This window comes from Hippocampus zosterae, chromosome 1 (assembly GCF_025434085.1).
Source record: "Hippocampus zosterae strain Florida chromosome 1, ASM2543408v3, whole genome shotgun sequence".
Lineage (NCBI taxonomy): Eukaryota > Metazoa > Chordata > Actinopteri > Syngnathiformes > Syngnathidae > Hippocampus > Hippocampus zosterae.
The window spans coordinates 14,424,694-14,450,537 of NC_067451.1; the positions used below are offsets into that span (position 1 = coordinate 14,424,694).

The following is a 25,844-nucleotide window of genomic DNA, read 5'->3' on the forward strand; positions in this document are numbered from 1 at the left end:
CTTGATTGTACTATACAGTTTGTATGGGTCGTAAAGAACGTAAACAACAAACACTTGATGTCAAGTCGTTTTGTTGACGTCTTCGCACGTTCTTCGAACTCTTCCCAGCATGCCCCGCGAATTCTGCAGCCTATTACAGTACTGTATTGACAAAACAGACTAGAAAGGAAGAGCAGCACTGGCATCGGCACAAGAAAACCCCGGCGGTGACATTAACCTTACAATTGAGGTAATTCTTCACTTTGATTTTATGTAGTTCCAAAAATGTATTGTTTGATTATCATGAAGTATGGTAATTGCGGCAGGACATTTTACAGATTAGCCTTTGGGTTAGCATTCGTGTTGTCGTAGCATGCTAGCTCTTTAGCTACAATAATACGACAATATAACTCTTCGGATGAAATGTCATCGAATTTAAATCTGATAGGGTTAATTGGCGATTAGTGTGGGTATGTATCATAATCGTATAAAAGCCCGTTTCAATGAATATTAAGCATCAACATGAAAGCTTAATTGTGCATTTTTTCTGTGGGCTTCATTTCCAGACGAAGAATAATAACATAACATTTCTTACATGACATTGAAAGTGTAACATTGTGTGTACCGTTGTTGATGCCCACACGACGAAGACGATTACATTTGTGAGTTTTTTTCCCGGAGCATCGAGTGTTGCGACACGACCACTAGCCTCGTGTTCAGACCCTGCCTGACCATAAAAACATGTCAACAAATGACCGCGTGGAGCGAGTTATGGCCTTCTGTAACATGCATTAGAACCTAACAGACATGCATTAAACGTTTTAGCTACTCGATGCGACATTTAGTGTTCCTAAGGGATAAAACTGCACAAACGGTTGCACTGAGGTAACACAACATTTAATTATGGGGAATCACAAAGCAGTGCAACTAACACCAATAACAAGAATGGCAGGTTTATCTGTCCTGCATAGGATACTGAAATTAAAAAAAATTGACATTTTTTTGTTTACTTGACTTAATTTGATATTATTCACAGTTTTTCGCAAAGAAATGATGTGTCAGTAAACCACATTTTCCCAAACATTTTGTATCGCGCTTGTCCTTAAGGTCATGTACAAATTACCATTCATACTGCATTCACATTTTTAGAAGATTTCGAGCCTTCACTGAACCTAACATGGACACAAGGATGCGGGAGGAAGCTGGCATACCCAAAGAAACCCCATGCAAGTGACCTCAGTGAGGAAATGCCAACTTGAGAGTCAAATCCAACACGTTATAGCCGTTAGACAGACATGCAAACCACTTAGATCTCTGTGCTGCCCTTGCTTTCCCTCCATTACGGTTGCACTCCAAAATATTGAACTCAAATATCTGTTAAATAGTTACACCCACTAACTAATGGTCATATCTTGTTATTTTTGTGTTGAACAAAATGTGTCAGATTATTATGACAATATATATATATAATATATATATATTTTTAATTATCCAAGGTAAATATTTATAGTTCATTCGTTAAACACAGGGCAGCCCTGTGACGAGTGGTTAGTGCATCGGCCTCACAGTGCAGAGGTACCGGGTTCGCTCCGGCCTTCCTGTGTGGAGTTTGTATGTTCTCCCTGTGCGGGTTTTCTCCGGGTACTCCAGTTTCCTCCCACATTCCACATACATACATGGCAGGCTGATTGAACACACTAAATTGACCCTCGGTGTGAGTGTGAGCACGCATGGTTGTTCGTCTCTGTGTGCCCTGCAATTGGCTGGGAACCGGTTCAGGGTGTCCCCTGCCTACTGCCCGAAGACAGCTGGGATAGGCTCCAGCACCCCCCGCGACCCTTATGAGGATAAAGCGGATCAGAAAATGGATGGATGGATGGGGATGGATAGTTAAACGCAGGTTACCTCAAGGCACTCTAGCTTCTTTCCACATCACTAAAATATGCATGTTAGGTCCATTGAAGATTGACAATAGGTGTGCATATGTGAATGTGCCCACTTTCAGGTATATTATGCATCTCACTCCAAGTCAGCTGGGATAGGCTTCAGCTCACCCATGACCCGAATGAGGACAAGTGTCATGGAAAATAGAAGAATAGTATGACAGTTGAACAAAAAGAGCAATGTGAAAAGAGTTGCCAGATAAAAATACACAGAGTCACTGTGTTTGTGTGCATATGAAGGGTTCCAAATTATGGAATTGAATGCTACAACGGAAGGCCTTATTAATATTGGCGTCCACCTCTGTCCACTCACAGTGCCATGCCATAGAACCCAGGGGTGCCATTTTCTTTCACACAGCCTGCTAGAGTTTGCAAAGTGAGGGAAGAGGGGCCCCGGGCAGACTGTGGACGGGGGCCGGAAAAGAGCTCAGTGGGTGCCAATGCAGCAGCAGCATCGACAGCCTGAGCTGGTGGAAGGAAACCTTCCCGTGTTTGTGTTCCCCACTGAGCTCGTCTTCTATGCCGATGAGCAGACGTCTCACAAGCAGGTGCTCACCCTCTACAATCCCTATGAGTTTGCTCTCAAGTTTAAAGGTCAGTAGGCACACAATAGTGACTTGTATGGACGTGACTTGTATGTTTTGCCAATGAACATTGATGTCTTTTTTTTCTCCCCCAGTGCTGTGTACAGCGCCAAACAAGTATACTGTGGTGGACGCCACCGGAGCTGTCAAGCCGCAGTGTTGTGTTGACATGTGAGCTTCTTTTGTGTGTTTGAATAGGCAAAATACACTACTGACAAAAAGTTAGGGAAATTTCAGTTGACATTTCCAGATGCACCTAACAGGCGATATAACCTTAAGCTTAATGTGTTTTGCCAATTGAAAGTTGTCTGAAGCAAGTTTTACTCCGACCAACCAGTCTCATTACAGAAAAACTGCTGATATCATTTTGGGACAGCTAATTGACCCGATGAGGCAAATTTGAAAGTCCACTTGGAGTTGAAGAGGCATCGGTCAGCTCTCCTGATTGGGAAGGCCTTGGGTCGATTACTGTACTGTAAGCCAGTGCAGCCAAAAGAAATGCTAGTGGGGAACACATTTATAAAATTTCATAGCGGGAATGCTAAAATTTAGGTAGGAAATGTAAATCCGCGTTTCTGATTGTGTTTAGGCCATCGGAGAAGGTTTTGCTTACCCTGACGTTACGCCAATGATTCCAGTGAACTAACTTTTCTGTCTGTGTGATCTATGTAATGCAGCGTAATTCGACTACGAGACGTGCGGCCATGCCATTATGGCGTGTACGACAAGTTCCGCCTGCAGGTGTCGGAGCAAAGTCAACGCAAAGCTCTGGGCCGCAAGGAGGTCACGGCCACGCTGCGTCCCTCGGCCTTGCAGGAGCCCGGCGGCCTCCGTTCACAAGATGATGAGCGCAGGGCCAAAGACCAGCTGGCGGACAGCGAGTTTTTTGAACAGACTGTTTTTCAAACAGGTAAGGGTGTAGCCTTTGGCCAATAGAGGGAGCCAATTGCTCATTTGGGGAGGTATTCCTTCAAGAAGCCTGTCCAATGGGTTTGGCCAGGGTAAAAACCAGTTACCAAGCAGGCCCACATTTTCACAAATTTAAAAATTCACAAGTCTTTTTGGTTCATAATCTAACTGTTACATTTCCAAGAAGGTCCACTTCCACAAGTATGCCTTTGTGTGACACTTCCAGTCTCTCTGTAGCTCTGTTGCAAACAGTTGATGAGACTATTGTGACAGACCAGATTAAACACTACTTCCTTTGAAATAGCCCATTTAAAGCCTCGCAATGGTGAGGTGTTGTTAATCACTTCTTGTTTTCAGGTGTCATCTTATTCACATGATGTGTGCGTGCGGGGACACACACACACACACACACACTTCCATAAAAACAAATTGTCCCAAATGGTGTCCACTGCTGGAGCATTTACACCACTGTTCAAATATGTACCCCCGTGTCAGAATTAATATGTTGCAGGCTGTTTGGTATGGAGTAGCAGTTTTGTTAAATGATGTGTGTCTCACAGAGAGCCGTCCTACCACTGGAGGGCCCAGTTTGTTGACGGTGCTATTGGGGCTCGTGTGTGTGGCAGCCCTGATGCTCCCAACTCTGGGGGAGCAAGAATCCACTGTGCCTGTCTACCTCCACTTAAGTGTTAACAAGAAACTTGTAGCTGCTTATGTTCTCGGTGAGCGGAATACATTTTATACATTCATAAGTTCAACTGGGATAAAAGTAATGTTCAGTTTTGTTAAGAGTATGGTGTCCTAATTCTTTCATTTCAGGACTTCTCACAATGGTCATCTTGCGCACATGAAATGGATGAAGCTGAGGGGGGCTGAACTAATCAGACATTGCCACACACACACACACTATTGTTTCATCGGTCAAGCTGGCTACAGGTGGGGGGGGGGGGGTTCTCTCCCCATACATCTTCACATCTGAAACATTTGAGTGTTATACGTTACAACTGCAGGTTTGTTTGTGGCACATTGATGGAAACAGACCTGTGGGGTGTCCTTGGGCAGGACCTGTGAAGAAGCATGATTCTTCCCATCGATTGCGATGAAAGTGAAGTGAGCAGCAGTGAATGAAAATGCAACCTACATACATGTGTATAAAGCCATACCAATTTTCTTACTGCATTTACTTGTAACCAACATTATTGATGTTTCAAATCAAGTGGATTGAAGAAGACGCAATGCAATTTTCTGCATGTATCAGTACCAATCTGATTTTTTTTTCAAGCAATCGTGTTACAAAAAAGCCTTTTGCTTAAAATACATGTACTATTCCAATATTCCAAACGTTCAATAAAGTGTCAGTACAGAAACCTGGTATAAATGACAGTATTTTTAGTTAGAGAGCCGCGATAAGGCTGTAAATGAGGTCTGCTGTTGATGGCAGATTGCATGACATGCTCTCGAATGGGAACACATACACAGCAGACAAAGAAATAATTTATTTCATCTTTGATATGAACGCAAACAAAAAGCAAAGGCGAGTTTGACATTTGACGTCACTAAAGTCATGCATCGACAGATGGGCAAACTAACCGCTTTTTCCATGTTCTAATCTTGGATAGGGTAAAATGACATTCATTTGCATAACTGCAAACAAACCATTCTTCAGAGTAAAAAGGGCACAACTCCTTTAAAATCATTACAATCACATCCTTGTTCGTACATAAAGGGGGACAGGTGATCACAAATTAGGTGCAAAAGTCACAGTATAGGCTTAAACTTGACATACGGTTCTATTTTTCTAGTAATTGGAGGTCCAGTCAAACTCCTCCCTCATTTAAGACTAACACAGGCTGAAAACAAAACAAACAGATAACCCTGTGCAACATGAACCACAGCAGAAACAGCAGCCTCCCATAAAACAAAGCACTGGCGCCATTTGGATGTGAACTGCACTCAAAATAACACAAATGTTAACTTATACTCGGGATAGAACGCTATCGCAGTCCTAAATAAAGTTTTTTGTTTTACCATAAATACCCCCCCCGTACAACTATCGAGAGGCCTTCAGTGTTAAACACTACCAAGACCACCACCTGTTGTATGCAAGTAACTGCAAGGTTTTTCATTGCTCCTCCTGGTGTGCCATGTGACATACAAACATGCACTCTCTTTAACCAAGGGCACAGTTGTCTCTACGCAGTATAACAGTAAAGTTTCCATATATTCTTTTTTTGCAGACGCATGGTGTCACCATTAAACCTCATCACATCAATTTTATAATCTATAGAAGCTAATCCATAAGATTACTATGTATATGATAGCAAACAATAAGTTAAATCTTTACAAAAAAAACAAAACAAAACTCAAGTCTTTACATACAAAGGCCTGTTGGAAAAAATAGGGTCCAGCACAAACGGGAAATACACAAATCCAAACAGGGTTTTGTCCAGTGCTTCATGTCTCATCTCTATTGAGGGGGACACACATGAATGATAGCTATTGTAATTGTAGCGCTAAAGCCAGTCAAGCCGAGCACTATCCATCCAATGACTAGCAGCTTGTACTCAGCATCTTCAGTCTTTCACACTGTCACCGTTTGTCACTCCACAACATGGCTTTCACCTCTTGACTTCAGACATGGCCAGAAAACCAGCAACTCCGCGCGTTCCTCTCGACATTGCTGAGGTGGAGGGTCTACAGGGAAACGTGTTTCCTGGCCAGAGAAGACTGGCTTTGGGATGTGTCTTATTGCCATCACGCTTTTACTTGGGAGATAAATCCTGGAGGGGAGCAAAGGGAGAGTTGCTGGACGAAGACGGTGACACTCCCTCCATTTTGCCCGGGGAGTCAGTTGAGGAGCAGATGCTACTGAGGCTGCCATCCAACAAACCATCCGGAGAGTGGCTGCGTGAAAACACAGACATGGGACACACAGGGATATTTGAAATCCGAAAATATATTTTTTAATATGTGACAGACCCAACACGTAAAAGACTGGCTTTAAACAATTTGTCGGATTGTGTGATGCGACAACCTCAACACACAGCACCACACGCAAAGATTCTGTTCCACTATTGATCTCGAAACAGGCCCTCCAAGGCAGAAATCTCATGATCTCTCAAAAACAAAGACGCAGACACGCTCTGCGCAAAATCTTCTGTGCTTATGAAGATGACTGGAGGTGGTCATCAAGAAAAGACTTGCAACGGAAAAAAATACTTCTTAGTGTGGAGAACCCACTTTCATACTAAATCAACTTTGAGTGGGACCAAATTTATTGCTGCAACCTAGTGGAGAACCTTCTAAGCCTCTTCCCATTGCTCTCTATTAGACTGCATCTACTTCCAGAAGCTCTCGGTGCTGTCCTAGCATGTTGCGGTACAACATGTCACTCAATTGAAGGCATGCAACTCTGAATTCAGACTTGCCAGTACACTGTCAAAACCCGTGAAAATATGCAATAAAGCTGGGGCGTCAACCATGAACCACGACAGAGCAGGGTTCACTGTGGTTCATGTTGATAAAGAAAGTGTAACTGCTCAAAGGCTACTAGCACATCCATTCCTTCAAGTACAAGTTGCAAGCACCGCCTCAAGTGCCCTAACCAGAGAACCTGACTGCTTATGTTATGACAGGCCCGAAATAAACAGTTCAAGGTTACATGCGTTGTGAAATGAATTCGTTTCCTCAGCAGTTAAACAATGTCATCATGTGGCCAAAGAAGGGATGCACATTTACCACAACATTTATTGGTTATTTGGTATTTTTTCCCCTACAAATGTTTTTCCATAGAAGTACTGTAATGATGACTTTACTACTGTAGCATCAGTTCTCATGCTGGGCAATATGGAAGAAATCTCTCATAGTATAATTCACAATTATCTTCTCAGTTTTGGTATTCTTTGTGTTTTGACGAGGTTCAAAATGCAAACTGCTATGCATGTTTAGTTAGGAGTACCCAGCATGCCTCAAGGAGCTTTTTATAAAAAAAATAGCTAAAACAGTAGTTACATTAATGTTCCGTAAAGTGCTTTGTTAAAGTTGCAGCTGTTGTGATGTGCTATATAAATAAAAGTCAATTGTATTCAAAATGTTAGGTTATTCTTTCTCAAAGCAGTAGTTACCATTATTTGCATTGACCCACCTCGTGATTTAATTTTCAATTACTTTTAGATGTTATTTTGCACCTTACGATTGTAATGTAGGAAGTCTTTGTGTCCATGATTCACTTCCATATCCTGTTGTTCAGTCTGCCACCTGGTGGCAGTTGCGTCACACAAGATTGACAAGTGAAAGCTTTTGCCTATCAAATCAAGCTTCCTCTGACATTGTTGCGACAAACAGCTTGCCGCAGATGACCAGTGACGGCAGACACAATTGTAAAAAAAGTGACACGATAGAATCTTTTCTATGGGCTATGTTTCGTAATGTGTATCATCATATGTCCAGTAGGTTGCAACTTCAAATTTAGAACTCCACTATAAACGGAGGACCCACTATATAGATTTTTTTCTCACCCTATTTTGGGTGTGTCATTGATTATATTAAAGTAACGTGTATGGGGTTTATTAATTCATGATCTGCTCCTATTAAATTGGCAAGTACAGATGTAGTATCACACCAGGCCCATATTTGTGAACAATCTAAATTTATCATGGAAAACAAGTTCAGATGCTTCTATCAGACAAACCACAACAGCTCTGAGGATTTATTCAAAATCTGATGGCTTTCTCAACAGCTTTGTTGAAACCGTTACCATAATCCGAGCATATAACAACAATTACTTTCTAGTGAAATCTGAACCAGTTCATTTATTGGTCGTGGCTGCTGAGTATATCTTACCAGGAGCCAAGATCTGCCAAGTTGGAGACATCAGATGACAACATAGTAGTGGTGCCTTGAAAGAGCCTTTTCGGTTGACTCTCTGTCTCCATCTCACCTGCATGTGAGAATGCAACAAAAAAATAAAATGTTTGCAGAATTCTGATTTGTGTTGAGAAGTACGACGTATTGAAGTATTGATTTTTTTTTCTTCCCCCACAGTGACTTCGGACTTCCTTGAGATTTGAAGGTGACAACTTGAGACGTATCTGACTTACTCCCATCTCTGATATTTACTAATGAGGTACATTTTAAAGGCAATTGATTGCACTGTGTTGTATTTGTGGGTATTAGATATTAAAATATTATGGGGATCAAAAATTAGGCATCCCACACTTTTCAGATTTATATTCGCTTATCAGTTCGAAAAGTGCATTTCATTTTCCTTTCAATTCACAATCATGAGCTACTTTGTGTTGATCTATCGCATAAAATTGGAAATCAAAGCCGTTCAGCCGGTTTCTGCTGATCGGAAATTGGAGCAAAAGGATTGTTTTTCTTCATTTTCTGAAATTTTAAAGGTCACATAATGACCAAAAATCCAAAGCACAATAAGGTGTAAACAGGTTAAGCTAAAAAAAAAAGCTTCTAAAATAGCCCAAGTCTGCCTGATACAAGGTCAACACACAGAAGACCGCGAGAGTTGAGAGGGCGACAGGTTAGCTATTATGATGCGGCAGTTATATTTGATAACATATCCACACATACAAATGATATACCTTGCGATAGGTCTAAGTTCAGGTTGGTGGGTCGGGGAGGAAAAATGAGCACCAAACGTCAACCTCAAGTGCACATTTCAGAACCATGCCCAATTTTTTAAAATGTAATATTAATATTATTACCTTTGCGTTTGATGGGTCCAAGTATGCTGGCCCTGATGCAGTTGATGGGGCTCTGGCTACGCCGGCTGAGAGTAAAAACATGGACTTAACAAGTCAATCTCAAACTGGCCACTTCAGTCTTCTTTAAATGTCACACAATGTACATAGAGTACACAGAAAGCGTCAAAGGTGAGGCTGTTTTTCAAACAGTAGCCCAATTGTGACATGTGACCCCACCCACCAAACCCCTGAGTTAATGATAATCAAAATCAAGCCAGCAAAAGACGTCAGGAGGTCAAGTGAACATTGATGTCGAAAAATCAATAGCGACTCACCCAAAGCGTCTGGTTGGACTTGGTATAGGACTGGGAGTGAGGCCATTGCTGCTCACAAGGATTTGAAGGGAAGGAGAAAAGCACTGCTGCTCCCAGCAAGAAACAGAATGATACGCAACACATGAGACAACATTAAATCATTGTCAGACGTCTGCAGAGCCATTCATTTATTGTACTCAAAGGCTGGATTTCAAGGGAAAACAACAACTAGGAGGTTTCCCAATTGACATAACTCCTGTATGCATTGTGATAGCATTGATAGAAACGAAATGATTTGGACCAGACTTCTTCCAAATACGGATACAAATTCGGATATGTAATGGAAACTCATCAATACAAATCCATTATAAAGCTTGGGTTAGGCATGACGCCCATACAGGTGTTTTCAGTTTACCGATTCTGTTTTCAATTCTTTTCTTAAATGTATGTAGACGGTGCACCCCTAACTGTTGTTTTCTGCTTCTATTGTTCATACATCGTACGCTTTGGGTGCCCACGCCATATATCTCTCGGCTGATTTTGTCAATTAGCTCTCACGGCATCAACACAAATCACTGCCAGCCATCCCAGTTTTATACCATGGATAGAGCAGCCTGTCAACAGCAGCAAATGAGTTAAAATAAATATATAAATAGAATAAGTAGATTTCCGCCTGTCATCCGTTGTCAAATGCAAAGATGCAGCATTCATAGCATTGTGTCATAGAATCACATTCATTTGAGAACTTAACTCATATTGATGTAACTCATGTTAAATTGACATACTTGATTGACATACAGGGCAACCAGTCAGATGCCTGATGTATGCCTCACTGCATTTATGAGAGCAAGGCTATTTAGAATTTGAGAAATATTAAAATAATACATACTGTGGCTCGTTCTTTTTTCTTTTTTTTTTTTTACATCATACATTGGTGATGTAATGTCTTATTTTGCTGATGCAATACATGATGTCATAAATTATGACATTACAGTCAATCAGCAATTATGCATAAAATGCTAAATATTAACCGGTTTGGATCCATTCTATCAGATTGTTGAAAAGTCTCCAGTCCCGTGTTTGCTTACAGTCAATCAAGAAATTACTTCCTACCAGCTAGCACAAAGCATTGTCATGACCAAAATCTGACTGAAGGTGATTGGGGCGAATAAGGTTAGTTTAGGGTACCTTCATCTACTTCGTGGCAGTACAATGAGTTCATGTGCATTTTAATACATGAAAAGGTGAGCTGTACCTTTTTCCCTATCCCTCTAGTTGGAGATGGTGCTGGGGACACAGGCACAAAGTCGATGCGCTTAGGAGACGACGATGCAGACTTTTCCAAATCATTGTCGCTCTAAAACAAAACCAAACAAAACAAAAATATGAACATTGTTCATCACCCAAACTGACAGTTTAAGTCATTAAAATAATGTTGGAGTATTATACTACCAACGCAGCCTGAACTTGAAAGACTGGTGGCCCTGTTAACTCCCAAACACAGTCATTGTATTTTTCATCTAGCATGTTATTTCACGCTAACTCCACACAAGAGCAGCAATGCCCAGAGGCCAAAACATGCCAAGAAGAAATACAGCCGAGAGATGACAACCAATGTGTAACAAGTGATGTGACGGAGCTTACCAGACTAAGACTTTCCTCCCACGACTGGCTTATTTGCATAGCAGCTTGAACTTCCCTGCGTGGACAGAAATAGAAAACAAGAGCTTCAATTTTATACTTTAAGGGACAATCCCACCAAATGACAGTTGAACTCTTGTTTGCCAACAGTACAGTTAAGAAGAGGAACTAAACTGGCTTGTGTGATTGCAGGCATTGAGGTGTCGGTCAGCTTTGCCACATTGTGACATAACAGCGGTTTGTGATGTTCTTTAAACAATAAAGTACAGCATTCTGAATGCTCCTCGGCTTAATGTACTGCACTTTTAATGTGCTTTGTGTTTTCATACCAATCCATTCTTGCAATCGAGTGTCAGATTTTTTTTTGGGGGGGGGGGGGGGACTCAGCTCATCACAACATAAATTCCAACAAAACTTGTACTTTGGAGGGGGCAGGGGTTGGCGATGAGGGAGGTGTTGCAGCATACCTTGCTCTAACTGGTGCCATCATAAAACTACCACAACTATTAACTGTACAGGCAAGGTTATCAGTAAAATTTTAATATTCTCAAATGGTACCAAACTATTCAGAGCTGACAAGGCAATCACTACATAATACCAAATTAAAAACCACAACGTGGTGTCTCCCTGTAAAATCAAATACAATAACAAATACATAGCCTAGAAAAGGAGAACAGCACCGATCTTTTTACTCCTGAATGACAAGAGCTTTAACTAACCCTCCCTGTGTCAACACAGGTTCTGCTTGGGCACTCATTCAATGTGGCTGCTTATGGTATTCATGCCAAGACAATCTGTACAGTATATAAAAAATAGTAAAATAAAGGTCATTTTTCAACTAACATTTTGTGTATAACTCGAATTGTACTTTAAAGGGGGGTTCATAACCAGCGGCTCAACATAGTATGTGTGTGCGTTTTCTACATTATTAATTTGAAATGTGCCCGCTTTTTTATATTAATGGAATGGAAATTCGGATAGAAAAATCTGATTCATCTATTCGTTGGAGAAAATAACTGAGACTAATCGAATATTAAAATAATCATTAGTGAACAGCTCTAAAATTGAAAAATGTCCAGCTAATCAGTGTGGTCAGTATCGGAATAGGAATCTGCAGCAACAACCAATCGAAGGGTTAGCCTTTGAAATTCACACGACCAAACACAGAAAACAGTTGAGCCGTGACTGGTCAGTACCTGAACCTTGAGCAACTGTGATGCCATTTTCAGATGACAGCAAGTGGCAAAACGGCCACCTCATCAGCGAGTTGTAAGTGTACAAGCTAGAATTTTTTTCAGTGGCACCAGTGTGAAACTTGGGCACGCCCGAGAGCCCTGATCACGCTCACTAACAGCAATAAGCAGACACATTCATTATTTTTCTCATGTGTGCGTCTCTCACAACTAAAAAAAAACAAAACAGTTAAGATCTTTAAATTTAGTTTGTGAGGAACCGCTTTAAGAGGTTCCCTCAACAGAAAATCCTCAAACTGCTTCAATAAATTATCTTACCGCTCATGTGCAGTTTCTCTGTTCATCAGATCGACCCCCTCTTCCTGTGATGGCATATTAAAGTATTAATTCTTATTTACATAACCACAACAATATTATTAGACAATCACTGACTTGACCCGCACTTCAGTCAATGTCTCTGTTGGAGTCTGGTACTACCAATTGATCATTTCAAACCAAAGGTCTTGCTAACCCCAAAATGTTACTCTAGCATGTTTATAAAACACCATTAATCCCTATGGTTTGAGAGGGAGATGGTGGTCTGCCATGCTTATGTTACCACATGACTGTGTGCAGATGTTCCTTTTCTTACTTGTTTGATCTGATGAAGCCTGGTGCTGGGAACACGGATGGGCGACGACGGAACCTGCAATGAGAGATGAGGGGTCAACATTCGCAATTGACTAACACCAAAAACAGAAATTATATTGAAATTAAGTGTTGTACCACATTGGGCCTGTTGACAACCGTTGTGCTATTTCTGCGGCATCGCAAGACCTCTCTCTGAAACACTTGGGAGTTATCACTGCAATGTGACAAACTCGTTTTACTTCAGAGCTTACAGTTAAAAGGTCAGTGTTGACTGCACTTAAGTAAACATATACAAGGAACACGTTTGGTGAAATAGTTAACAAAAGAACCTTAGGCCATTAATCATGGGTGCACTGTTGGATCTTCTCAGCTGCCCCTCCGTCTGAACTAAGGAAGATGGGCTCTCCAGGTCTAGCTCCATCTTTTCTTGTGATAGGACTCCTGAATTGTGCATTGTGTCAAGTTAATGTTGCGATTCGTTTTGTGATCCCAAAGGCCAAGTCTAAGTTGTTACATGTTTGCTCTCGAAACGTGTCAACTCCGCACGTTTGAGAATAAATCATCAATCAGCCTGGTGCGAAAGAAGTTATTTTTTAAAAGCTCCAGCGTCAGACAGAACCCACCGCAATCAACGAGGCCCGTCTCCTGAACAACTCTACCGTACAAAAAAAACTTAACGCCGTCAAACAAAATAACGTTGTCACTACTATTATTTACAACAGAATTGCCACGACACGGATGGTCCGCGTTAACGTTATTTGTAACGTTACGTGGATTCACCAACTTTCCAGATGGATGGCTAGCATGCAATGGCTAAATGCAGCACAATGACCAGTAACTCGAGCTGATAGTTGCAAGAGCGTGCCTACTGACTACAACGGTTACCATCGAAAGCGCGTTCAGTAAAGTAGATCGTGGTGGCTACAACTACTAAATGATAACGAAGTGCACAATGAACGTTCAAGTCAAATGCAGTTTTACATCAAGTGGTTCTGATAACGCGTGGTTAACACAGAGCTGACGTTAGCGATTGTTGGCTTAGCTTGTTGCTCGCGAATATTAACAGCCGCTCCAACGGCCGTCAGTCGCTCAGCAGCTTAGCCAAATGAGCTAACTAGCTAGATGCGTTAGCATTAGCGCCAATAGCCGTAATGCCATGTCCAGAGATCCGGGTAACTCGTTCTTAGCTGTACACTCGAGTACAGTACGTCTGTTTTGATGTCGACAAGGTCCCGCGAAAACAAGCTAAGCACTATACGGCGTAGAGTTGCGTTACTCCGCTTCTGCAGCTGGCCGACAATTAAGTATTGGATCGTCACAGCATCGCATTATGGTAGCTACTTGTTAGCACAGAAGCCAAACTTCACGCCCGTTTTAGGATTACGATCAGGCCAGCCCCATGGACTATACGTGTTTGCTACCCTGCATTACGGTAACCCGACGTGAGGAGTTCAAAAAAATAAAAGCTCGGAAAATAAAAATGGACATTGATTTTGATTTAAACAAAATCTATAAAATAATCCCTCCGTTATTACGCAACCATTTTGATGTTGCATTTCAAAATCTAACTCATTTGGAATTTGCATGTGACTATATCTGTCTGCAAAAACAAAAATAATTCGTCATTTTGCACAACTATTCCACTTCTGAGGTCTGCAGGTGGAAGTGTAAAGTTTTCATTCAGATCTGATGCTCCATTTGAAAACCAAGTCATTTAAAATATTCACGTTTGACTGTAATTAAATCCCCAATAATACGAATTTCAAAAGTTATTTAAAAATCGTTATCACGCAATCCACTTAAGTGAGCTGCTAAATGGATCTAGACCAGTGGTCACCAACATGGTGCCCGCGGGCACCAGGTAGCCCGTGAAGACCACTTGAGTAGCCCGCCAGTGCCTGGACATTGTGATTTGCTAGTAGAAATTATGATTTAAAAATGCAAACATTGGCAGTACTGTGAGACATTTCGAAACACGGTCAAAGTCTGACAATTTAAATCATCAAGTATTAAAAATAACACATCCTCATATTATTGAAGGTATTTTGGACAAATATGTTATTTCAGACGTGTATCAATTTGGTAGCCCTTCACACAATCGGTACACATGAAGTTGCTCTCACCCTCAAAAATGTTGGTGACACCTGATCTAGACAATCCCATGGGTGCATGGTGGTTTCATGAATATCCGATGTTACGCGTAAAAATAAAATTATTTAAAAATCTGTACAATACTTTCATCAATCCATCCGTTTTCAAAGACGCTTTTCCTATTCAGAGTCCCGGGCTGCTGGAGCCTTTCCCAGCGGACTTTAGGTAAAAGGGGGAGACGACCGACCATAAGTGGTCACCAGTCACTCACAAGGCACTGTGCACGCATAAATGGACAGCCATTCATGGGAATTGAACCCACAAACGTACCATCGTTTAAATAATGCATTCAGTTTTTCAAATCTGGAAATATATCAGTATCTGATTGAAATCTTATGGGTGGTATCACGGTATAGTCTTTCTGAAACATTGTAGTTACAATATCCAACCAATTCAGGATGGAGCCGGCCTACTGCCCGAAGACAGCTGGAATAGGCTCCAGCACGCCCTGCGACCCTTGTGAGGATAAGCAGATCAGAAAATGGATGAATGGATGGATTTACAATATCGCCACTGATGGATGAAAATCTAATAGCCAGTCCCCACAATTTTGTGAACACATTATTGCTCATTCTAAAGTGTTGAGAATGGCTCGAACTCTTTGACGACAAAATGTTAATAATGACTCAACAAACATGCCATTAATCTTCGTGAAAAGGGAGGATTTCGTGCGAGTATTTTGCCTGGCACCAGCCATACACAGATCTTAATACTTTTATTGATAATTAGAACAGATCCAACTAAAACCGAGCTCCTTTGTACCACCCCATGATAGTCTAGATTTCTCAGAAGTGGGATGGTTGCGTGATAATGGACTTTTATCTACTAAATTAATTAATTTTATCTTCTCAAGTCATTTTACATCAAAAGCATCGTTGTAGTGGCCATGCATTTATGTTTCAAACGTTTATTTTGAAGTTGGCCCTCGCAGGGAGTAGGCAGTTTCTTACCGTAATTGACTGCGTCGTTGATATCGACAATAAGCAGAGGCTGGTTTAATTTAAATTAAATACAGCACTGGCCCGAGTGCAGGCTTGAACACTCATAGAACCGTCTAATCTGACTGGAAAGAATATTTCCTGGAAGCAGCATACAAATACCAGATGTCGGCATGACATCTGGAAGTAAGATACATTAATTCAATTCCCAGATAACGTTTGGGCATAATGTAAGGAATTAAAATACACAAGTCAGGGTGTGCAAATTTATTGTGCAAGACAGCAAAACATCTATCTATATATTGCGCGTCGTCCCGCACGCGGTCTGTCCTTCCGTCTGTCCCTTTTCAAAACGTATCTACTTCACCGCGCCGCCACGCGCCGCCACTGCGCCGCTCAGGCAGCGGCTCACGACATTCGCGCGGGCATCTTAGCGAAAAAATGTTGTCTACCCACAAGCATTGCAATGAAATTGTTAGTTATTTAGTAGAGCTAAACATCTCTTCATTTTCGCGATAAGCAATGAAGATGAACAAAAAGTTGAATAAAGCAACAACACTTTTGTGGGCCGTAGGCCCACCTTACCAGCCTCCCGCAGGAACGAGCTGCGGCGAACCAGCTAGTACTTTATAAGGGTGACACCACTGGTTGAAAGCTTGTGTTGAGCTAAAGCTGAACACATTGGTCAGGTCTGCCTAGTTATGACACGTCAAAACTAAAATTGTTTCTTTTTTGAGTATTCGTGATTAAACAGCAAAAAATAAAGACATAACAGTTTATATACCAAAATTGACGCATATAGTACACAATATGATCAACTGTTTTGCTTTAAAAGAAAGAAAACCCTCCACTCATAAATTCATCACTATTCATCTTGGGCCTCTATGTGCTTTGGGACAGAACACCTGATTTGCGATTTCCTTGTAAAAGCGAATGACAACATTGTCATCCCACAACATTCATGCAGAATAAGTGAAAACATTGAAATGCGGGGATAAAAATCACATAACTGTGACTTTCAAGTACAGTCAAAAAAAAAAAAACTTAAAAATATTTGTAAAAAAACACATGGAATTCCACGGGTGTCCAAGCAAAAGTATTCGGGGGTCTATTTTATGCATCTATCTATTATTAATACAAGATATACATACAAAATTCGATTTTCCCATTATTTTAAGAGCAGTCATCAGTAAAACTGGGTGATGAAAACAACGGTCTTTACAATTAATTTGTGGTTAGCCAGTTTCTTAAAATTCAATCATCACAGCTTTTACTGTATATTTTAACTTGTTAGCTTAATTGCCAAAATCTTTTTACAATTCACGGTCACAATACAAACAAACAAAAAATACCAATGTGTGTCTGTGTAGATTGTCACGTTAATCTGCAAAGTTTGAATTGAAGCAACTGTACTCCCATCTGTTTAATTAGCGGTAGCTGCATTTTCATCCTTGTTTTTTGAAAATGTTGCAAAATGACTGAAGCAATGATGCCATTACAGTAATAAATTGAAATTCAGATAAAGTAAAAATCTTGACGATTCCGAGAAAATTGCCTCAGTGCTATTCGTTCTTTGACATTTTAGCAGCAAACATTGGGTCTGATCAGAAGCTAGTTTAGTATTCACACACAATGTGGACAGACAGGTAACAAGGTTCACCATTTCAGATTTCATGAAGGTTAACTATTGACCATTGACCTTACAGCCATACTGTATTTCCCAAACATGGCTTTATCTGAGGTAAGAAACAGAATAATATGGGAGTGGAGAGAACGAAAATATCACAATACCCGTGCACCCCCTGGATAATCTGAGCAGGCATCGTTTTTTTTGTTATGCACTCCAAAATAAAATTGGTCTTTAAAAAATATAACCAGTCGTCCAAAAATAAAAGGTCCTCTTCATGCCTTGTACTTCTCCTTCCCTGTTTCGCTAATGACGCAGATATGCTGAAACACAAAGGAAGCCAAAAGTTAAGAATTGTTAAAAGCACTGGAAAAAAAGGACAGACATTGGAAATCTAAGTACAAGGAAATGCACAGATAATAGCTTATCATCACTGTCTTTTTAACATGATAATATTTTCTCCTGTACTTCCTCTTTGGACCACACTGCTAACAAACGGAAGATGTCATCCAATCGACGTTACTTTGAGTGACAACAACCTTGCATGCCATCCTGTTTTTGACTGACAAAGACATATTTCCGCCGAACCAAGTCTGACACATGCTTGTTAAAAAAAATAATAATAAAATAAAAATCAATGGATATTTTTGGTCAGTATAAGAAAGCAATGAACTGTCATCAGACAGCGGCAATATTTCATTGACAGAAAATACATACTCACATTTAAATCTCTAAAGTACTCGTTGTAGTCTAGTGCATATCCCACCACAAATTTGTCAGGGACCTCAAAGCCTACAACTGAAACACAGAGACCAAATATGTCAGACATCTCAACTCATCGAAAACACGTGCCTGTTGTTTTGAATCAAACAAAGTTTCAACTCACAGTCTGGTCGGTACCCAACACTCCTTGGTGTCCTTTTCACCAGCAAACTACATGGAAACCAAGTTAAAATGATATTGAGAAATAGTTAAAAAATAACAATAATTAAACCTAAACTGCTTACAATTTTTTTCCCCTAGGTGCCAGCTTAGTTATGACCAGAGGTATTTGGATATTGACAAGTTTGTCGCATTTTTACAATGGATTTGAAATGCAGTCACACTTTGGTCCACAAACTGAATTCCTTCAGCAACAAATGAATGGAAGTGGGATTAAGCCCCACAACTATGTCATGTTGACCTTGTTTTTATAGGTTTCCTGATGTCCATGTATCTGTATCTTTTTTTATACAAGGATGGTAATACTACCAACTGATTGTTTTGGTCACAATTGGATTGGATAAACTTTATTGTCAAATGTACTGTATGTGTAACATACAGCACAGATTCAATTTCTTCCCTCTCAACATAAAACAAGAGGAACCGCTGCGGGTTTCAGCGCCGCTATCAAAAGAAAAGTTAACAAAAAAATGACAAAATAATACAAAACAACACATGAGACACAGACAATCGTGCACTCTTAACCACTTTCCTGCATGCACTTTGTTGTCTGAAGCAGTTATAAGTTATAGGATAATTGTGACATAGAATTTGCATCACACTTTTGTTACTTTTTGGTTATTCCAGTAAACAGTTCTTAAATGCCAACTCAAAATGTCTACGACTCTTGATGTAAACAGGGAATGCATTGCAGTTGGATAATTAATTCTTGTTTGGTAATGGAACTACGGTACTCTAAACAGTGCACTGTCCAAATACTTTTGCCCTTAACTATAAGCACATGGTTTCTTAGTTGCACCGAGTAGGGGTTTACCTAACCTTGCCACTTTAACCATCTTGGGATTGTACTGTTTAAGGAGTTGCAATAATGTCATCATTGTCTTCCCAGTGTCGATAATATCCTGAGGGACATTGCAAGAGAAGCTCATATTAACTGGGATTCAAGTAGAAAGCAAACTACAATAGTATCAAATGCAGAAAAAAACATACCTCCACAATCAGCACATTCTGTGGAAAAGAAATGAAGTTGAGTCGAGTTGAATTGGAAACATTTGATATTCCCGCAACCCTAGTGAGGATGAGCGCTTCGGAGAATCAATGGACTCAATATTATCTTAACGTGCAGACTTGAGTATGATTCCTTTTCTATGTGTCGGTGTATTGCACAGTAATGCAGGGAAAGCAGGCCAATTAGTGGCATTTATAATATAATGCGACCATTTGAAGAAACACTCACCTTGCCTGTCAAAGTCGACAAGTCATCTCCTCCAATGACTTTGATTTCTCCTGTTGACTGGTCATTCTGCACCGATTGCAGATGAAAAACGCACGATTTAAAAATGTGAGGATTTTAGGCAAACAAAATATATGATAAAAATTAATTACACAGTAGCTCTTCAGGCGAATGAAGTCCACCGTCATAGGGATGGAGCGGTCGCTGTTCCTGTTCAGGGCCTTGATGTAGTCCAGCAGGTCTGCAAAGAACTTGTAGCCCCCTTTCAGCACACAGAGGGCAACAATGTGGTGCGCTCCCATTTCCTTCATAATCTCCCTGGCCAATCGTTCTGTCCTGGGATCACATGAGGGAGAGGGACCGAGAAGGTGGACAGCTCAGTTTTCTGCTCTACTCACAGAAGGTTCCACTTTTGTTTTGTGTCAGCAGGCATCATTTCTAAAGCTCAGCCAGAGTCTCGTCCACAACACCAAACTTCATTTCTTTCCCTTTGACGAATATCAAGCATGATTTTTTTTGCTTGATATCAATGTAACAAAAATGTATCCATAAAACACAACTTGTCTTTCTCCCGGACCCCGTGAACAGCATGAACATTAATGTTTTATTTTGCAGTGCTTACTTTGCCATGACCGGCAATTCGCCACTAAGCGTTATTTTCCTGTGAATCATGTGAGAACTTGGTCGAGAGAGCAGTCATCAACACACCCCATCTCAAAGAAAAAAAAGTACTTGTGTAAAGCACAGCATTTTAGGAATTAAGACACATAATACTCTTTGCAACACCTAATATTTGAACTACAAACATATTTATTGAATAAGCACTGATTTAGACAAACCACATTTTTGCATTAGAGGCTGACATTAGCTGTCATATTTTTGCAAGCTCTTGAAAAACGTGTCCAAAAATCACCTGTCCAAAATCAGTCCGTGTGGGATGTAGACCCTCTCCAAGTCTGATGCATAGTGTTTTGGGATGCAGAACAGATCCAGATCGTACCCCTGCTCATCGTCGGTGATCTGAAAGGAAGCAAGAGACAGGGGTGTTCCCTAACATTAATCTGATAGGAGGGCAGGACAAGGTCAGATGACTAGGTCATTGGAGCTTTACTTTCCCAAGAAAAGGTTCCAACTCGTGGAATGTATAATATGCAGACTTTGATTTGAATCATTTGATTGAAGTCCAAATGATTATAATTTGAAAACTCATAATATATTCCATACTCGTACTGTCGATACTAACAATTTATGGCGGCATTTTACCACTGAATTACACAAATTGTTCAGTGTGACACTGGTAACAAACTAACAAATCAGTCTTTTTGTAAGAGGTAATGACCGTTGGACTTGGCTGTAAAAACCAGAGAGCCATGTACAATTTAGACATTGAGAAAATATCAAGTGGGACTGGAGGGGTTCCGATTGCAACCACTGGAGTGTCTACACCTTAAAGCTATACATGCATTTCCTTTAAAACGCAATACTGTATGTTTCCTGTATTTTGTCACATATCCACTAGCGTTGCACAACTGTTTGCCTTGATGAAACAAGATGACAGAACTGGTGTCATGTGAAAGCTGAGAAGCTGGTGCAGGTACCTCGGGAATAATGAGAGTACCGGTACTGTAATTACAAGCAGGCTAAACCTTTTGACGATAGCAAGTAATGTAAACCATGAGGTCAGAGGAGTCAAGCGTCCGCATCTGCGTCCTAACGGAAAATGTGGTTGAGTTGTACAAGGGTACAATTAACGCATTTGTGAAAGCTGCAAAAAGCATGCCCATCTGTGTGGGCTACACAATCGCAAATCCAGATAACCGTGACACACAGCAGATGTCCCTCAAGGTCACATGATCTGAGAGAGTGTTCCCCCCCACAGACATAATACGCGGTGAACTTCTTTCTGGGACAACTTTGACGTTTGTACAGGAAAATTCCATGTTCGGCAATAGTGTACTTAACAGAGCTTGAACTTATGATACAGTCTTACGTAATGCACTCTTACGTAAATGTACAAACCCAATTCCAGTGAAGTTGTGATACCGTACATAAAAACAGAACACAATTATTTGGATTGGATAAACTTTGTCAAATTTGCTAATCATGTTAAGCATATTTAATTGAATACACTACAAAAACAAGATATATATTTCATGTTCACATTTTTTTAACTTTATTGTTTTCAGCAAATAATAGTTAACTTGGAACCAAAAAAGCCGGGACATGTTTAACACTGCATTACATCACCCTTTCTATGAACAAGATTCCAAAAAAGGTTTGGGAACTGAGGACCCTTGTCAGTTTTATCAATTTGACATTCATAAAAAAGACCCAATAAGGAGAGGAGACATTGAATTGTTGAGGCTTTGCAGGTGGAATTCTTTCCCATTCTTGCATGATATCCAGCTTCAGCAGTTCACGAATCCCAGTACTTTGTTGTCATATTTTACACGTCATAATGCAGCACACATTTTCAATGAGAAACAGGTCTGGACTATAGGCAGGCCAGCCTAGTACCCGGGCTCTCGCACGCTGTTGTAACACGTGAGGAAAGTGGTTGGGCATTGTCTTGCTGAAAATAAGCAGGGGCATCCAAGAAAAAAACATTGCTTGGATGCCAGCATGTGTTTCGATAAAACCTATATGTAACTTTCAGCATTTACCGGTAGTCAAAGTCATCCAGTTTTTCTTCAGTCAAGTTTCAACAAAACATAATTTTAATTGTGTTTAAGCGGGTCAGATAATGGATGTACATGCATACATACATTGTCACTGACGAAATAAATGAGTACGTAGGAATTCTCTGCTCCTTTTGAAGATGCTTTAATCCATCCAGCATACTCGCCTGTGTTTGTCCCCCATTTTAGTACATGGCTTCCATGGGCGAGAGTTTTTCTCTTTTTATGCCCTGGTTCGTCCATATTTTATCACTTTTTAACAACCCAGTCCATGGTCACAAGCAAAAGCAGTCACAAAATCAAAGAAGGGGAAATAATTTTGACCCCTTTGCCCAAAATGAAACAGATTTGCAAGATATGCTGAAACCGTACAACTACACAGTTATGAGTGTACAATCAGAAGGCCTCAGGTACAGATTATGGGTTTTCCCAACAGCATAATGACCCAATATACACATTTAAAAAAGAAAGCTTAGAGCAAAACATTCTTCTAAAGTGGCCTTCTATGGACCCTGATTGAACATCTGTGTAAGACACACTTCAAACTTAAGACAACCGGAGCAGTTCGCTCACGAGGAGTGTGCCAAAATACAACGGGTGCAAGATTGGTGCAACAAAATATTCAAGGTCCCATCATTTGTGTCTAGGCCTGATTTATTCATTGTCTTTTTAAAAATGATTCTGTTGAGGCCAAAATTCAAAAGCAATGTATTTATTTTGTAATGCATTACTGTACTGTATGATCAATTCAGAAGTAATGTCCAATTTTATTTGGCTAGTTTGAAATATTTATTTTTAAATGTATTATTATGTTAGTCAGTATCATCTTTTTTCAGTGACAATCATAGATCACATCCGTTGCATTATTAATATTTTTGTTGTGTTTTGTTTCAGCTGCAGCTGTTGTGAAAAGGCTGTACAAATAAAGATGTATCGTATTCTATTTCTTACCAACAATTTTGTCCACGAGTGTAAAACACAAGACAGTGCTAACGCATGAAATGCGAATCGCGTTTGTGCAAAGTATAATTCGCAAATGTATGATTTGTACATGTTCCGGTCTTGGAGTTTGCAGGTTTCTTGCTACCGGCTGTTCCAGAGTATGATGAAGTCATAATGTTGATTTATTGTGGAAAAATCCGCACGAAATGCCACTGTGGAGGTCAAACAATAAATTATATTTTAAAAAGACGCCTGAGTGACGTACACAAAGCATAGTGGGCACGAGGGCAAGCGCTTGAAATTGCTGAAACGGTGACAAATACGAAACACGTTAAAGCGAGGGGAATTACAACCACAGTATAGATGGCATACAGGGACTTAACAAAACACATGAGTAACGCCCTCGTTCGAGACGCGGGAGTGCGCCCATATGTCGACTGTATGAGCATGCCGACAAGCCTTCTGTGAAGCGAGGGAGACTTACCACAACACACTGGCCTGATGTCGCCATGTCGGTTCCCGCTTGAGCTCCCTTCCCTTTGGTGTACAGTGCGTGTTCCCCAATATAACGGAGACAAAGATGAACAGTTCTTAATGTTGCAATCCCCTGTGACAAGTCACATGGGAGAAGCTAGCTGCGTGATCTGCGTCGTTACCGTTGCTGTACCCTTCCGGCTCGCTCTAGCTAGCTGCACACGTGACGCACGTAACTTTCTCCACTCGGGTGGAGCAAGTAGGTTGCCACTATGACGTAAGAACGAGGTGAGCAATCAACAGCAGGATTTGGGAGACTCGCCCCCTTTTACAACGAACGCATATGTGAGCCTTTTTTTGCCTAATGTTGTACCTGGGCTAGAGAAAGTTGGGAGAGGAAAAAATATTTCGCGCCCTTCCAACTCTCTACCCCGACTATGATGTCATTTGTCTGTCATTTGTCTGCTAATAACATCCTTATTAACATAAAAAAGAACCAAAAAGGAAAATGAAATAAATAGAACAAAGGATATTTTTTTGTTTTTCTCCTCCTTTGTTTTCATCCCTGTTAACTATTTTTCATAATTTCTTTTACGAAAGGGTTTGTTCACTGCATGTATTTCCTGCTCTGTGCTGTGGGTGCATATGCTGGGAAAAAAACCTCGGCCTCTTGATATTCCAGTTTATGCCCGGGCGACAAAGCTCGCAATGCATCACCTGCCCGATGCATTGTGTCCTGCAGTCAGCACATGCTGCGAAAACTGGAGTAAGTGATGATGCTCTAGAATGCAGCACTCATTATCTTCCGTGATTAGTCCTCTTTGTCACATGCTGTGATGAAGTGGTACTCAGTTCTCACCTGCTTGGTTCTTCACAACAAAAGGGCATTCTGTCACGTCGCGTGTCCGCCAGCAGGTGGCGGGTTTTCTCCTCCGCCATCTGCACACCTGTCCGTAATTTCGGGCTGATTACCCTCCTTTATTAAGAGACTCCGGCAGTCATCTCACTGCCGGAGAATTCCTTACTGTGCCATTGCGCTCTCTTGCTATTTCATCGTTCGATATTACTCGCTGCCTTTTTGCCTTACGGCCACTACTATTGTTAGTCGCGTTGCATCCAAATTGTTATTGCTCTAAGTTTACTGATCTCTGTACTTCCTCGCTCTTTGTTTTTCCGCGAGCGTTTTCGGTTGTTTCCCTTATTTCCTGGTCCTTATTTGACCAGCGTTTTTTGTTACCGTTTTCCCTGTCGGGCTCTTTCTGTTCGTTATTAAAACCTTTTGTGTTTCATACAAAATCTTTTCGTGTCTGCTTTTCCCTGGGATCCACCTCGTTATTTTTGTTGTGCACGAGGCGATTTTTCATCGCCTCGGGCTCAACGTGACACATTCAAAGACTGAACTACAGAAAACCACAAAAAAATTCTGCGCCAAACTTTACAGTTTGCTTCATAGTCCTCTCAACTGACGGTGTCAAACCATGGTTATGCCTCGTCCCACTCTCGTCTATATTTTTGTTGTAGTTTCGTCATTTGAGGTCAAACTGGAGTCTCGGAGTATCTGCCTCACTCTACATTTTTAAAGCCCACGGTGCAGCCTGGTGTTGTGTGCATTGAGTGCACTACTAGGCAACGATCATGACAGACGGAGACAGCGCAAAGGGGTGAGCTGTCTGCGTGCAGGCAGAAAGACAGATGATTTGGCACAGGACAGAGGAGAATGGACCAATACCACTTTGCTGTCTTCTACCTTGTTCATTATTGTTAAATTCACTCTTTGCATTTGTGTGTGACAGACGCATGGGACAACTAGGTAAATAGGGAAGAAATGGCGTACCATATTGGAAGCATTTTTGTCATACATCTGGTTAGGAAGTGCGTGGTACTGTGCGGCCCTCCAGTCATACTGATGAAAAATACAGGCCCCATCTAGCATTTATGTTTCCCATCCAACCCCAACTGTATA

The 25,844-nt window shown here is 40.9% G+C and overlaps 3 protein-coding genes across 4 annotated transcripts; 1 reads left to right on the forward strand and 2 right to left on the reverse strand.

Moving 5' to 3' along the window:
* Window positions 1-35: 35 nt before the first annotated feature.
* mospd1 (motile sperm domain containing 1) lies at window positions 36-5,459 on the forward strand. Of its 2 annotated transcripts, none has more exons than XM_052079634.1 (6): window positions 36-229; window positions 2,281-2,516; window positions 2,602-2,677; window positions 3,184-3,416; window positions 3,976-4,137; window positions 4,235-5,459. In XM_052079634.1, exons 2-6 carry the CDS (start codon window positions 2,363-2,365, stop codon window positions 4,264-4,266), a joined length of 657 nt encoding a protein of 218 aa, XP_051935594.1. In that variant the 5' UTR covers window positions 36-229; window positions 2,281-2,362; the 3' UTR covers window positions 4,267-5,459. The 2 variants fall into 2 exon arrangements, with proteins under 2 accessions (XP_051935594.1, XP_051935586.1); XM_052079626.1 differs by having other exon boundaries at window positions 41-229; window positions 2,238-2,516.
* Window positions 4,900-14,323, reverse strand: pabir2 (PABIR family member 2). The gene is made up of 10 exons (XM_052079614.1): window positions 13,225-14,323; window positions 13,031-13,109; window positions 12,897-12,950; window positions 12,584-12,627; window positions 11,076-11,130; window positions 10,687-10,788; window positions 9,453-9,538; window positions 9,139-9,203; window positions 8,258-8,354; window positions 4,900-6,319 (listed from the first exon to the last, which is right to left on the reverse strand). The coding sequence occupies exons 1-10, from the start codon at window positions 13,347-13,349 to the stop codon at window positions 6,178-6,180; spliced, it is 849 nt and encodes a 282-aa protein (XP_051935574.1). The 5' UTR covers window positions 13,350-14,323; the 3' UTR covers window positions 4,900-6,177.
* Window positions 14,324-16,236: 1,913 nt separating this feature from the next.
* hprt1 (hypoxanthine phosphoribosyltransferase 1) lies at window positions 16,237-24,117 on the reverse strand. The gene is made up of 9 exons (XM_052078200.1): window positions 23,892-24,117; window positions 20,701-20,807; window positions 19,940-20,123; window positions 19,791-19,856; window positions 19,544-19,561; window positions 19,373-19,455; window positions 18,498-18,544; window positions 18,333-18,409; window positions 16,237-17,934 (listed from the first exon to the last, which is right to left on the reverse strand). Exons 1-9 carry the CDS (start codon window positions 23,916-23,918, stop codon window positions 17,887-17,889), a joined length of 657 nt encoding a protein of 218 aa, XP_051934160.1. The 5' UTR covers window positions 23,919-24,117; the 3' UTR covers window positions 16,237-17,886.
* Between the last annotated feature and the right edge of the window lie 1,727 nt (window positions 24,118-25,844).